Below are 15,488 nucleotides of genomic sequence, written 5' to 3' on the forward strand. Positions count from 1 at the left end.
GGATTGAGCCCCGCTTTGGGCTCTCTGCTCAGTGGGGAGCCTGCTTATCCCTCTCGCACTCCCCCTGCTTGTGTTCCTTCTCTCGCCATCTCTTTCTATCTGTCAAATAAATAAAATCTTCAAAAAAAAAAAAAAAAATAGAATCAGTCTTGCAACTCTTGTACCAGCCATTTTCCTGTGTCCAGACCCCAGCCCTCACCTCTCGGGGAGAAGCCGCATGCCTGCAGTGCAGAGGATGTAGAGGGGTGTCTCCTTGTGCTTCTTCACAGGCACGTGAGCAGCGGCAAAGCTGAGCAGAGGACGAAGGTAATCACTGGCATGTTCTGGGGTGTCTGCCATTGCAGAGATTCCTTAAGCAAGACAAAATATTTTAAAAAGCAGATCACATTGACTCAGAAGACTGATACGCCATGAAGTTCTGCTTAAGGTCCTAAACACATAATTATTTGTGAGGATGGGAGCAGCAACGAATGAGATATCCCTTCCATTATCCAGAATCTCAAGGGAAAAAAAGGTTTTTTTCTGCCTCTTTCCTTCTGCCTCTTCCTTCCTCTCTCATGCCTGCAGCAGATAAAAAGAGACTGACAACGAAATATATTCCAATTAGTACCTGGCTTGATTTTTTTAACGACTGGCTGGCTGTTGCGGTCTCTCATCTGTTTGATATCCAGCAAATCATGGGGGTTGCCATTATGTCTTGGCCAGAAATAAACAAAAATCCGGGAGCCACTGCTGCCACAGTCCACAACAAGTCCGTAATTCAGAGTTGGGTCTGCAGTGTCAGTCGCTTCAAGCTCCCCGACTCGTGCCAAATACCTACGCCAGGCAGAAAGAGAAATTGGTATCAAGCATCCAGGTCCACAAAAGGCACTACTACTTTAATTCATTTGTTCATTAGTCTTCATTAACTGTCTATATGTGCCAACCACATGGAACCACACGTCTCAAGGAATGAAACAACACTGACCATAGTTACTGATGGATACGTATGAGACAACAGCTGGTTCGCTCGCCTAGAGGCCACTGGAATCAGAGAACTAAAAGACTCCTCCATGTTTGGAGGCAGTTCTGAAACCAGCTGAAGTACCAAATCTTTCACCAACTTTAAAGAGCTTCTAGGCCTGAGTAAATTACTGGTTTTTGTTGTTCTAAGCCACTAAGATTCGGGGCAGTTTGTTACACACATTGATTAATTAAATGAATCCTAATAATTTCTCTTCATCTTTTCTGTATCTAAAGAATACTTTGGAATGATTATCACTTAATACATGTTTCTAGGTGGTAAAAATTTATGGGGCTTTTGCTTTGTATTTTTTAGTGCTAGATTTGCATTAACGAAAAATGTATTTTAAAATACTATATTCTTCTCTACAAACTTTTAAACTATTTTTTAGTCATAGAAAGAATGTTTATAAAGTATGTATAAGTAATAACAATAAGACAATGCCTCTGTGCCCAATACCCAGTTTAAAAAATAAAACATTATACTGCTTCAAAAAAAAAAAAAAAAAAAAAAAACACCAAAAAGCTTCTAGGCCCAAGGACAGCAATACTTTGTGGTGGGATTTTTTTTTTTTCAGATTCTTATTACAAGATATTTATTTGGCTGACAGCAGAAAGATGAAACAAGTGAAGATGTTATCATCAGAACACCAAGGTTTGAATCTCAGCTCTAGCACTTTCTATGCTGTGTGACCTTCAGCAAGTTACTTAACTTCTCTCAGACTGTTTTCTCATCTGTAAAATAAGAGTATGAGAGTGCTGAGTGGTTAGCTCAGCGCTGTGCTGCTGCTGCTCTTGTTGTTGTGTGATGAGTATTGGGAGAGGAAATAATAGAAGACTCTTGGGAGAAAAGGGCAGGAAAGTCCAGAAGGAAAGAAGTCTAAGGGTTGGTAAAAATGCTTCTGAACTCTGAGTCTTTAATAAACATTAAAGTTCACTCAGAACCTGAGGGTCTGAAAAGTACAAATATTATCAACTCCTCTTCAAAAGCTTCACTTGAAGGGGAGCTCAGGAAGAACGGCTCTTAGCTTATTATATGGAAAAAGAGCTCTTTCTCAGTGCTACAAATACATACTACATGGCAGACAGATTCAAATGTCTTCAAAATTCCTTTAAATTTGATTAAGTATTAGTATACGTTGAGATAATAGCTGAATAAATGCTCTGAAAGCAGTGCTGTGAATTTTTTCAAGTATCACAGCTGAACAACCTTCCTTCTATCTGCCCTAGTCACCCAACACTATATTTAGAGCTAATTCCTAGATCCCCTAGACCCTTACACAGAAGCCCTCAGAACTAGGTTTTGTGAAGCCTGAAGCCAGTGCCAATGGAGAGGTGTTCTTTTTAAAGAAAGATTCAACATTACAAATGCAAAAGGAGTCCACACATGCCTGGGGCCTTGAAGTATAGGTATCAATAGCTCTGCAGGAAATCTACCTCTGATTAGGCAATAAGCCACATGTCCCACCCCTGAGGACATTCTAGTCCATGTTTACTGGTGATTTCACATTGCTATGAAGACCACAGAATTCCCTACTTTGGACAGAAAAGCAAACTTGATGAATAGATGACCATGTAGAAACTGTGGAAAGAAAAAAAGGGAGCTAAGTACCTTTCCTAAGGTACAGTACAAAATAAAGGAAGAACATGTATTTGGGCTCCAATATAATGCTGCAAATTATTACATAGTTATGGTCAGGCAGAACTTTTTTCTGAATCCAACATCACAGTGAGTTATGGGAAATGAAGCAGGTGGTAAAAACTATTACAGTCTAGGCAATTTACAGTCCCAAAAACCACATACTTACCCATTCTGATCAAATGACTGGGTTGAACTGGGCTTATAATCCACAATCAACTCAGGACAGCTCATTGCTATCACATGAAAGGTGGGAAGATATCTGGGTTCAAGTTACAGAACTTGTGCAAATACTGATCTCACAGCACACCATAGGCACGATAAGCAATCTCTCGCCCACAGTGACTTTTGATTTCTCATTTTAGCCATCTTTCTACTTCATATCCTTCACAGATCCTTCTCTGCTTTCCCCCTCTGAAAATCTTCCCCTCTACTTTTCTCACTAGATTCTGAATCCCATTCCCTCCTACTTAATGAATAACTTTTCTCCAGGTCATTGGTTCTCAAATGTTTGGGGCTCAAGACCCTTTACTAAAAATTATTGGATCCAAAAGAGTTTTTGTATAGGTGGGTTCCATCTATTTATATTTATGTTACAAAATAAAACAGAAACATTTTTAGAATTTATTAATTTAGATATAATGATAAACTCATTACATATTAATATATTTTATAAAAATAACTATTTTTTAAAATAAAAAAACCCAGGAGGGTGGCACTGTCTTATGGTCTTGCGCATCTCTTTAGTGTGTAGATTAATAGAAGACAGCTAGATTCTCATTATTTGCCTCTGTATTCCATCTGTTACAATATGTTGTTTTGGCTGAAGTATTTCAAAAAGTCCAGCTTCGTGGAGACATGTTATTGGAAAAGGGAATACTTTAAGAAACCATTTAGATCACTGTGCATAGTCTTCTTCAATACTACACTATAATTCAAGAAGTGAAGTTTCTTAAAGGCTAGTTGCAACGTGAAATCTAAAACCCTATCTAAGAATGTTTCATACTCTATAAAGTTAACCATCGGTCTATCTCACACTTTGAATGACTTTTATCCCTGCATAATTTTGTAACATCCTATACTCAAAAATACTGGTTCACTGAGGATGCAAATCTTCCCAACACTGACACATTTCATTCTACAGTATTAAAAAAAACAAAATCCACACACTCATTCACTAGTATCACTACCCATATTATCCAAAAAAAGGCATTTAAGTATTGAGAAGCTATCAAACACATAGTCGCAGGCACAAATTTTCCAAACTGCTAATTTTCAGTTGAAAGCTCAAATTTTATCATTGTCAATAAACACTGACAGTTGTTTTCCTTAAAGTGACAGGCTTTTACTTCATTTGTTTTCAAAAAAATAATCTATGAAATATCCAAGTCTGAAAACCATAGCTTTTCTGGTAGTCATTCTTTCAAGTAAAAATAATATTCCATGATAAAAGCAGTTCATAACCCAAACAACTGCCTAAGGGCTTTTCCTCAAGAAAACTCCAGTGTGCATCAGAAGTGCTTAATACGTATTTCCAATTCTGTCACACAGAATATGAAAAAGACATTCTTAAATGGAACTGGAATATTTTCCCCATTACAACTATGTGACAATGATGATTACAATAATTAATAGCATAATTTGGTGCCTCCATCTTGATTTGTGCTAAGGCACCTGCAGTTTTACCTACCCGTTGCTTTGCATCATTAGTATAAATGTCAACTCAGTGAAAAGGGCAAAAAAAACAACACAGTAGCCAAGAGGTAGAAACAACATAAATATCCACGGACAGATGAATAAACAAAATGTGGTGTATACATAAAATGGAATATTATTCAGCCTTAAAAGAGAAGGAAACTTCATCTTATGCTACGATATGGGCAAATCTTGAGGTTATCGTGCTAAGTAAAACAAGCCACTCACAAAAGACAAATACCTAATGGTTCCACTTATATAAGAGTAAAGCAGCCATATTCATCAAAACAGAAAACAGAATAGTGGCTACCAGGAGTTGGCGTGGGGAGGGGAAAAAAAGGAGATGTTGTTCAATGGGCAGAGAATTCAGAATTGCAAGATGAACAAGTTCTGGAGTTTGGTTGAATGACAATGTGAATATAGTTAACACTACTGAACTGTATATTAAAAGTGGTTGAGATGGTAATTTTATGTTATGGGTTTCTTAGCAATTAAAAAAAGAGCAAATAACACCTTAGTAGGTATTACAAAAACAGTTTTGGCCGATTTTGACCTCACAGACACCATGAAAGGGTCTCAGGAACTCCCAAGGGTCAGTAAACACTTTGACAACCGCTGCTCTAACCTTCTTTTTCTCTGGAACATCCACCTGCTTCTCTACCTATCTCTCCCCTTTTCCTTCTTTGGCATGGCTTCCCAGTTCTTAAGAAGTCTCCACTCAACAATGCTGACTCTTGTAATACTCACAATGATTTGGAAAAGGCCTCTTTCTTCTGTTTTAAAATGTGGAGTGTCATTATTCCCTTTAAGCAGTTTGTTTATATTCCAGTATGAGCCCCTAAGACTTCTTTCGTATTTCTTTGTTTGACCTTTGCATTTCTCAAGCGCAAAAACCTTAACCCGCAGTATCTCTGAACTGTCACAGTATTCTTCACGTTTCTCTGACATGTACCAACCAACACTGGCTGGTTTGGTCCAGAGCTCACAATATAGAGCTGTGCGTTTGTTAACTCCTCTATGTCTTTGTTAGCTGTCTAGCTATACATATTCAAAATCAATTGGTCTCCTCAGAAAACTCCAATGGCTTTTTAAAGCATCCTGTCACCCTCCTGGGTTCCTGTCAAGATAAGCAACTCTAAGTTGGGTCCAAGTCAACTTTGCTTTCTCGTCTCTTAGAAGTCTCCCTGTGTGCATTAGTCACAAATGTCAGCTGACCTTTGAACACAAGGGTGAAAGCTAGGACCAGACAGCATTTATGTTACACTTCCCACTTGAGTCTTTGCTTAATGGCTGCAGTCAGCAGGAAGCCTCCATCTTTCTCATCATGCATACAAATGAGTAACTGAAGAACAATTTTCCCCTTTAGGAAGTAATAGCATCGCCTCTTTCTGAAACTTGGATGTCTAATGATCTAACCAGGCTTCTTACAGTTTTCAAACACCTGGGGATCTTCCTCTGTCCAAGCTCCTGACATGAATGGATCAATGGTCCTTTCCTGGATGTTTTCATTTGTGATTTTCAGTCCTGGCTTTAGCCAGCAGGGTCAATTACTTGCATTGCTGGACTCTCCTGCTTTGCTGCATAACACTAAATTAATCCCTAAAGAGGACGTAAAGTCCATAAGAAAAGTTCCAAAAGCTCTGGAATCCCTCATATCTGCTTTCCCAGGACAGATCTGATTCATTATCCCACATATTTAACCCCCCTACACACATACACATACTGTTTCTATTTGAGAAACCTGATTTCCCTCTAATCACTGCTCAGTCAATGAAAAGGGAATTACTCACATATACATCACCCAAGGTAAAACTGGAAGACAGTTGCTTTCACTGCCATTACCCTAAAAACATTAACAGCATTGGGGTGGTAACTGACCAAACCATTACCTAGCTTACAACCAACACTAATTATACCACTTCTAGAGTTCAAACAGAACTCAGCAACATGCCAAAAGTCCATTAAAGCAACCCCCATCAGTATGGAGCTACCAGCTTTTTGCTGAATGTCATCATACTCTTTCAACTCCATTCAAGGCTCAGAACCAAATATAATGACATTATATGGAAAGCAGCTGTGCATGACTGATGATAGTAATAAATGCGTAGGAAAGCATCTTAAAGGTTATTGCTGATCTCCTAACAAGATTAATCAGAGCAGTCAGGAGCATTTATAATTTAAAGCTCTGCTTATAAACACTATAAAGACCACTAAAGAACAAGTAAGTGAATAAATGAATAAGTGCCAAAGAATGCAGGGAAATGCCTTCCATTTCACTAGGAAAAATCTCTGAATTTTTCTATTATACATAAGAAGCCTTAACTTCATCTGCATATCTCAAAGTTTATCATTTTATCCTAACCAAAAGTAATGTTTCTTTCCAACTTGCTTTAAACAGAATTGAAATTCTTAAGGAAGGCCAGTACTGAGCCCACTGCCGACGCAGAACCTCTCATTCAGTTATACCTAGATGACAAAGGAACATGAAGGCACCTCCCTTCTTCTAGGAGGAGGAGAAGCAGAAGGAGAGGAAGAGAATCATAAGCAGGCTTCATGCCCAGTGCAGAGCCTGATGCAGGGCTCCATCTCATGACTCTGAGATAATGACCTGAGCCGAAATCAAGAGTTGGATGCTTAACTGACTGAGCCACCCAGGAGCCCTGGCACCACCTTTTAACAGGTACCAAAGACATTGTTCAGAACAATAAACCAGACAAAAATTTCCTCTCTAATGAAGACAGTAGTGAGGCTACAAAAAAGTGAATAATACTAAACATTAAGGTTTAGAAGAAATTCATTGAATATACAGAACATTCAAGTAAGGGCAGTTTATCATTTGTCTTGTACTCTATATATGTATACATGCTAAAAGTGCCCCTTATTTTAAAAATTATTAACAATTTACCTAGGGCTAAAATTTTCCAACAGAACTCTCTGCTGTGATCGAAATAGTCCCCATCTGTCCAAGAGGATAGCCACTAGCCACATGTGGCCAGTGAGCTGCTGAAATGTGGCTAGGGCAAGTGAGTAACTGAATTTATTTTATTTTATTTTAATTAATTTAAACTTAAATAGCCACTCTGCCAAGTGGGTACCCTATTGGATGCCACAGTATAGACAATAGTATTTGTTGAATAAGTGAAAAGATGAATGAGTAAATAAGCAGTAAAATATGTGTACTAAGTCTGATGAAGTTGTCAGAGCACTACTTATAGAGCACATGCCAGACAAAGAGTTGATTAAAACATATATCTAAGAAAAATTACTCTTAAAAATCGCTTTGCTAGGGTTCCTGGGTGGCTCAGTGGGTTAAAGGCTCTGCCTTTGGCTCAGGTCATGATCTCAGGGTCCTGGGATCGAGGCCCACATCGGGCTCTCTGCTCAGCAGGGAGCCTGCTTCCTCCTCTCTCTCTCTCTCTCTCGGCCTGCCTGTGTACCTGTGATCTCTGTCTGTCAAATAAATAAATAAAATCTTTAAAAAAAAAAAATCACTTTGCTATGCATATAGGGGAAGAGGGTACCTGGGAAACCTCTGTACTTCTGATAAACTTAGCTGTGAACCTAAAATTGCTCTAAAAAATAAAGTCTGTTAAAAACAGCTCTGGATTCTAGCCTTACTGATACCCCCATCACTGTCTAAATTTATCTTTTCTGAAATTCTAGTTCTGATGCAAACCTCCTGATTTCTCCTTCCTGAAGCAATATGGGTACATGTTCATAATAAACAAACAAACAAATACAACAACTCTTCAGTTTTGAAACTACAGAAGGAAAACCCTCATGCAGGCTTCTAAAATCCTGGGTCACGTTGCCTCAGAAGAAATATGCTAAGTTCCACCAATGGCTATAAAAAATTCAAATTATTTTTTTCAATACAAACTACTGATATAATTTCATCATGAGAAGTGGAACAATTTAAGTTGGAAAAATATGACTATATTATAAGTACATAATATAAAAATCTCAATAACCACTTGTCTGATTTTTTAATAAGCTGTTGAATTGAAGTATTTCCATCAATTCCTAATCATTTGCTTAATCATCTTATCATCAGCTAGTGCTCACCAATGTTTAAGCAACAGCAGCAACCAGGAAGAAAAAAATTCTGGAAGGAATATTTTAAATGCAGATAATGTTGCCCATTATCTTCAGTGTATATCTATAGGGCAGAAAATGGAATTAGAGAACAGAAAAATCAAGATTATTTCAAATAAAAGACTCTCTCCTGCCTCACTGTCAAGATGCCAGCATTTTATTTATTGACAATTGTCATCAGTGTGCCCACATCTAATGGTCAGCATAACCTTCCTACTACCACCATCTAGTTTGCTGTTTATGTGCTATGTTCTGACACAAGACAAATCCAAGCTAATTAACACAGTATGTAAAATAAAAGCAAACAGGGTCTATGGGAAAGACTATCTTATCAGTAAAGTGCATGAGCTTAAGGATATCGACTTTAGTTACTCTAAGCCTCTACTGATTAATTTCTGATTCTTTGTTCCTGATTCTTGACTGTGTACAGTTCCTGATTCTACACAGATATATATATATAAACTATTACCTCATTGGGAAATAATTCTTCCTTCACATCTGCCTCCCTAACTAGATTATGAACTCCATGAGTTCAGGAGCCATGTTTTATTCATCTTTGTACCTTAACATCTACAACAGCAGCAAGCACACAGCAAATTCTCAATGAATGTTTGCTTCCAAAATGACTCACAGGGGCTGCCATGAGTGAAATGTAATGATACACAGTAATTTGTGGCAATATGCACATAACCTTTCAATAAAGAACAGGAGCTCTAGGCTATATGGCTGCTGGCTGCTCAACTAGAGCATTACAAGGGTCAGGACTTTGGTAAGATAACCACACAGGCACAGTGTGTCCCTCAGCTCTGCAGCTAACTTGTTGCAATTAATTCAACTTCAGTATTTATCAGATCTTGCCACTTGGGGTAGAGAGGTAGACAAGAATATCAGATCACTCTACCTTGCCCTGAAAATAATGTCTAAACCCCCTCAAAGGACTTAACAGGTTCGACCTGATTTACCTCTCCAGCCACACAGCTCACCACTCATTCCCTAACAGTCTTTACCCTAGCCGTATTAACCCACATAGAATTCCATAATTACACCATGCGGTCTTCCAGTGGAAAACTGTCCTCGGGTGTGTCAAGAAAATCTCAATAAGCATTAAAAAACACTCGAACTATGGATTTAGTTCTTTGAAGCTAACAGACTGCTTCAGGCTAATTATTGACAAATATAGTCCTCTAAACAAATATTCCTTCTTCAGAAAGACAGAATGAAAAATACAAATGAATAGTGCTGTTGAGGGATGAAAGGCTGGAAACATAAACTTCTTGAAAAAAGGTACCAAAGTCTCCATGTCCTGGTACCTGTCATCACCCAGCACACAGTGGTTGCTCAATAAATGCTTGCTGAATGAACGAATGGATGAATGACCAAAGTGAAGTGGAAATGAGAAATTATGGGGACAGAACAACCCAGAAATATTAAGGGGAGTGGTCACACGTCCCAATTCTGACCAGAAAAGACTGAAAGAAAGGGCTGATGGAGGTTTCCAGGAAGAGCTCTCCTCATTCTCACACAAGGGCATAGAAGACCTGTTTCCCTCCTGTAGGACGTGAGTGTGGATGTATGTAGCCCTAGTGGCTACTAGCTGCGATCTTACAACCATTCAACAAGTTGACACTGTGGAAAATGGAGACAGAGATTCTCAACCTGACAGTCAATGTTGCACTGATGGTCCCTCTGCTCCTGGACTTCTAGTTGTGTGAGCCAATAAGCTTTCTTTTTATTTAAGTCAGTTTGGCTGTCACTTGCAGCCCAAAGTCTCCTGATACTGAGAAACAACAAAGAGAAAGTCATATTGACGATGAACACAACACATCATCATTTCACTTTGTAGCCTAATCAGAAACTAACAAAAATAAGAGCAAAACAAATCATTGTTATAAGATACAGATCTTCTATGTAACTGGTAAGGCATTAAAACTATATCAAATAATTCAGATGTATTTTCCAGAAAGAAAAAGGGATGGCACTCACTGGATGGAACTAACAGTAGATTAGACTTTATAAAAGAAAATACTAGTGAACCGGAAGACACAGCAATATAAAATATCCAGAAAGAAATACAGAGAGAAAAAAGACTGGGAAAAAAAATGAGTGGGTTGTGAGAAAACTTCACATGGTTCAATATGTATGTTACTGAAGATACCAAAGGAGAAGTGGAGGAGGTTGGGAAAAAATATTTGAAGAAATAATGGTCAAAATTTTTCTGAATTTGATTAAAAAGTATAAATCCATAGATGCAAGAATCAACAAATCACAAGTAAAAGGATCATGAAGAAAACTACACCAAGGCACATCATAATCAAATTGCTCAAAACCAGTGATAAATGTAAAAAGCTAGAGGAAAGACACATGATGTACAGAGAACAAGATTTAAGAATTACAGCAGACTTCTCCTCAGAAAGAATGCAATGCAGAAGACAGTGAAGCATCATTTCTTTTTTTCTTTTTAATTTTATTTATTTATTGGACAGAGAGAGAGCGAGCACAAGCAGGCAGAGTAGCAGGAAGAGGGAAAGGGAGAAGCAGGCTCCCTGGTGAGCCACGGGGCTCGATCCCAGGACCCTTGGATCATGACCTGAGCCGAAAGAAGTTGCTTAACCAACTGAGCCACCCAGGTGCCCTGTGCAGAATCATTTCTAAAGTAATGAAAGAAAAAAAAAAAAAGATCAATCTAGAGCTCCATACCCCACAAATATTTTCAAAGGAAAGCTAAATGACTTTTTGGTCATAAAAGTTGAAAGAACTCTCCAATTACAAACTCACACTACCAGAAATGTTAAAGGAAGTCCTTTAGGCAAAACGAACAAATACCAGATGGAAATATGAACTATAGTACAAAGGAATGAAAAGGCCTGGAAATGAGAAATATACCAGCTGTTTTTTATTTCTGAAATCTCTTTAAAAGACAATTAAATATTTAAAGCAAAAATAATAACAATATATGGTGTTTATAACATATGTAGAAAAAAAATGTGTAACAATAGCACAAAGGCCCAGGGGAAGAGATAAAGAGGTATTCGGGAAGAGGAATTATATTACTTGAAGGTAGTCTATGGTAAGTTAAAAATATATACTATAAATCCTAAGCCCTAAAGCAACCACTAAAAAAAAATTTTGAAAAATTAAAAAACCCAGTTATATCTACTCAGCCAACAAAAGAGATAAAATGGAATATTAAAAATGTACTCAATTCAAAAGAAGGGAGGAAAATCAAAGAACAGATGAGACAATCAGAAAACAAATAGCAAGACAGCTTTAAGCCTAAGCATAATCAATAATCACATAAAATGCAAATGTCCTAAACACTTCAAATAAAAGGCAGACATTGTCAGACTGAATAAAAAGCAGTTACTTATAAAAAAACTGGGTAGAAATAAAATATAATGACATAAAGGCTAAAACAAAAAATGATGAGAAAACATCTATAATGATAACACTAATTAAAAGAAAGATGGAGTAATTATATTAATACCAGACAAGATTTCAGAGCAAAAAATATAATCAAGGATTTTTTTAAAAGTCATTTAATAATGATAAAAGGGTTCATTCATCAAGAATACATAACAATCCTAAACATTTATGCATCCAATAAGTCAGCCCACCAAAACAAGAATATAGAAAGATGCCTTTCATGATTAAAACGCACCATCAGCATTCCTGAATCAAAAATGAACATTGCCAAAACAGGACTTAAGATCTTTATGTAATAAGTGGCATGCAATTTTACTAATAAAAGTGCAGTATTCCCCAAAAGGGTCAAAGGTAGTAGTATGTTAAATGACAAAATATTTATGACTTCAATGCCAGGTCTGATCAAAGACATCTAAAGCTGACTCACCTTTCATATTGCCTATCTCGTGGTAATGAAGCACCCCAATGTCGAAAGTCCATGATTAACATAAGTAAAAGGAGACAGGATATGAAGAAGAGTCCTAGGAATGCCACCCGCTGACGTGGAAATGGACTCACTGTGGGCACAGTAAAGTACCAGGAGGCTGGGCAGAGGTAGGAAAAACTGATCCTGAAATGAGACAAACATCATTAGTAAGTAAAGAAAGTCTCTACGGTTGAGTGCTCAAAAATGGTTTTTAAACTGGACTAAAGCCCTTCCAAATAAAGGCAAAAATTTATGCCACCAGAAGTCTATCAATGTTCTCTTAGTCTCAAACTTTAGAAAAGAACCTACATAGTTCATAGTGCTTCTATAAATCAGAAAAGCCTTATCTGCTCCTTTCCCAATGTCTGCTCTTTGGGGTGTAATTCAAAGAATTACTCTCATGTTTATGGAAAGATCACCAGTCTCCCTGGTCAATCTTTAACACTGCGGAATGAAAGCAACTACAGCATTCCCATCAAGAATGATGTCCAAAAAAAACGGACAGTCAGAATATTTTTCCAACTAATTTTTTAAAAAATATTTTAATAAATAAAATACACACATGGTAAGAAAAAAACATAAGATTGAAAGGACATACAGTGGAAGATGAGCCTTTGGCCTTAACCAATCATTTCCCACTCAAAGGCAACCACTGGTACCGTTTTCTGTATATTTTTCCAGGGATACTCCATGTTTACACAAGGATAAATGTGTATCATGTATGACAATATACATGTGTGAATCTCGATTCCTCTGATTTTACATTGTACCTATGTTCTGCATCTCTCCCCACTTACTCTATTTGACAATTGTTCCATCTGGTATTTTGATCCGCATTAATCTTTTCTGAAAGTTTCAGAGCATCACAATGTATGGATACACATACTCAACTATGATATGAAGTTCACTTTCCATATTGTTCAAAAGGATCTCAGCCTACTTTCAAAGTTCATTAAAAAAACAAAAAACATTGTTTAACCTCCTCAGAATGCATGTAGTCTCACTCAAATGGAAATCTGAAAGAACATTACATTTTAGCACTTTTCACATGTCAGCAAGCACTCACTCCATCACCCTGGGGTTATGAGCCAGAAACTACAGTTGTGTCTGCCTTCAAAAAAAAAAAAAAAAAAAAATCACTAAATCACTTTGATCTTCTTTGCATCCATCCGACCAAGCAGCCAAGTCCAGATGCAGCACTAGGGAAAACCTCACTTGTAAAAACATGCCAGGGCCCCTCCACCTACCTGCCACCCCCAACTGCGCCCCAAGCTGAGGAGAAAATGTGCAGCCTTACCTAGCCATGGGATCCCTTCAGTGGTCTCAGTGCCTGTCACCTCCTTTTCTTTTTGCCCTGAGAAATTGGTCTCCTTGTCTCAGGCATCTCCTAAGTCTGCAGCCTGTTAAGAGTGCGTGGGGTTTCAGGCTTACCTCCAGCAGTGCCCACAGGACTAGACCTCCGAGGGAAGGCCAAGGCGCCCACCCGCCCCATATGCGTCCGCTCTTTTTCCCGGGGCCCAGCTGACGCTAAGCCGACTCCCCGGGAGCCGGGCGTTCTCGAGGCAGCGGCGCTTCCCAGGTGGCGAGGTGGGGGTGCCCACTTCCCCTCTCCGCCCTCCCCGGCTCTCCCAGCCCCGCGGCCCTCCCCCGCTCGCACTCACAGGTCGAGCGGCCCGCAGGCTCCCTCGGCAACGTTCCGCCCGGTCCAGCGCGCTTCCCCGCGGCCTTTCGCCCAGCGGGAAAGAGGCCTGGGCGAGCGGCGGCGCCACGTCCCCAAGGAAACCGCAGGGAGCCAATGACCGACTGCAGACCCGCGGAGAGGGGCCCAGCCTCCACCCAGCCGGGGCTGCGGGCGAACTAGCTGCGCCGGCCGCACGTCCGTTCGCCAGAGTGGCCAGTCCCCAAGAGCGTTCGGCTTCTAATGCCCGCCCCGGGATTTAGCGCGCGTCCAATCCGGAAAGGCGTCGTGCCGTAGCTCCGCCCTGACGGGCCGGGTGGGCGCTCCCGTGAGCCCGGCGAAGCGGTGCAGGGGTGCCCTGCGCCCGCTGCCCTCCTGGCGGCGCGATTTCTCTGCTAGCTTCTTGCTGCGCGGCCGTTTCCAGGACTGAGCGGCGCCGGCAGGTGAGTCTTGCAGAGGCCACGAGAGAAATGCATCCCTTGTCCACAACCTATCAGAGGTATTTTGTGCAGCAACCGTGATCGCCAGAATTAAACCTTCCCTATAGCCTCCCAGACTTATGCCCTCGCTTCCTTGTTTTGTCCTGTTAGAGAAACAGAAATGGGGGGCAATATCGTTTACAACGAATTCCTTCAGCATTCATTGAATGTCTACTGTGTGCCAGACGTGAGCCCCTGTGCCCCTGCCCTCTCGGACCTGACAGTAATACATAGAGAGGTAATGAATGTTTCCTTAATGTTCTTCTTCCTAGCTGACACCAACCGTTTCTCTCATTTCCAGGAGGGAGCCCTTTGGACAGGATAAAGTCCAAGCCCTTACAAACGTGGCATACACATGGCGATCCAGGACCCGCCCATGCAGCCTCTTCTGCGGCTCCTCACCTTCTTTCCTGTGCTTCAACAACGCACATCCGTGGCTTCTGCCCTCTTAGGCTTTGTTCATTCTGCCTTCTCCACCCTTCCATCCGCCTTGAATATCCTTCCCGGCCACTTAGCCAAGCCAATCATACTCATTCCTTACCACTTAGCTTAGGGGTCACCTCCCCTAAAAACCTTCCTTGACTTACAACCCCGTAATATATGCGTGTTGTTTCACTTACCATATTGAATTACAATTTGTGTGTCTTTCTGTCCCAGTCGACAGAATATGCTTGAGGGCAGGGATTACTGCTTCCACAGCAAGGCTGGGTATTGTCAGGCGTATACAATACACCTAATGTATAACAAATAAGGGAATGAATGTAGAAATAAATGAAGACCACCCCACTGGGATCAAAAAGAGGCTATTTGTCCTATACCTACTATAAAAAGGCAGCCAACCATCAACACTTATATTTGACAGAGACCTTAAGACTGTCAGGGAGGGACGCCTGGGTGGCTTAGTTAGTTAAGCGGCTGCCTTCGGCTCAGGTCATGATCCCGGCATCGTGGAATCGAGTACCACATCAGGCTCCTTGCTCAGCAGGGAGCCTGTTTCTCCTCTGCCTCTGC

General features: G+C 40.0%; 1 protein-coding gene across 2 annotated transcripts in view; it reads right to left on the minus strand.

The window, feature by feature from the left end:
• Nucleotides 1-14,158, minus strand: part of ENTPD7 (ectonucleoside triphosphate diphosphohydrolase 7) — a 37,976-nt gene extending 23,818 nt beyond the window's left edge. For both annotated transcript variants that reach the window (XM_032882479.1, XM_032882474.1), the window contains exons 1-5: nucleotides 13,982-14,158; nucleotides 13,618-13,720; nucleotides 12,282-12,464; nucleotides 611-816; nucleotides 200-350 (exon numbers count right to left, since the gene is read on the minus strand). In XM_032882479.1, the coding sequence (XP_032738370.1) occupies nucleotides 200-350; nucleotides 611-816; nucleotides 12,282-12,464; nucleotides 13,618-13,625 (548 nt within the window). In that variant the 5' untranslated portion in view covers nucleotides 13,626-13,720; nucleotides 13,982-14,158. The remainder of the gene's footprint in view (nucleotides 1-199; nucleotides 351-610; nucleotides 817-12,281; nucleotides 12,465-13,617; nucleotides 13,721-13,981) is intronic.
• Nucleotides 14,159-15,488: the final 1,330 nt, after the last annotated feature.

The sequence above is a fragment of the Lontra canadensis genome, unplaced genomic scaffold (assembly GCF_010015895.1).
Source record: "Lontra canadensis isolate GAN:19392208 unplaced genomic scaffold, GSC_riverotter_1.0 scaffold3, whole genome shotgun sequence".
In the NCBI taxonomy this organism is placed as follows: domain Eukaryota; kingdom Metazoa; phylum Chordata; class Mammalia; order Carnivora; family Mustelidae; genus Lontra; species Lontra canadensis.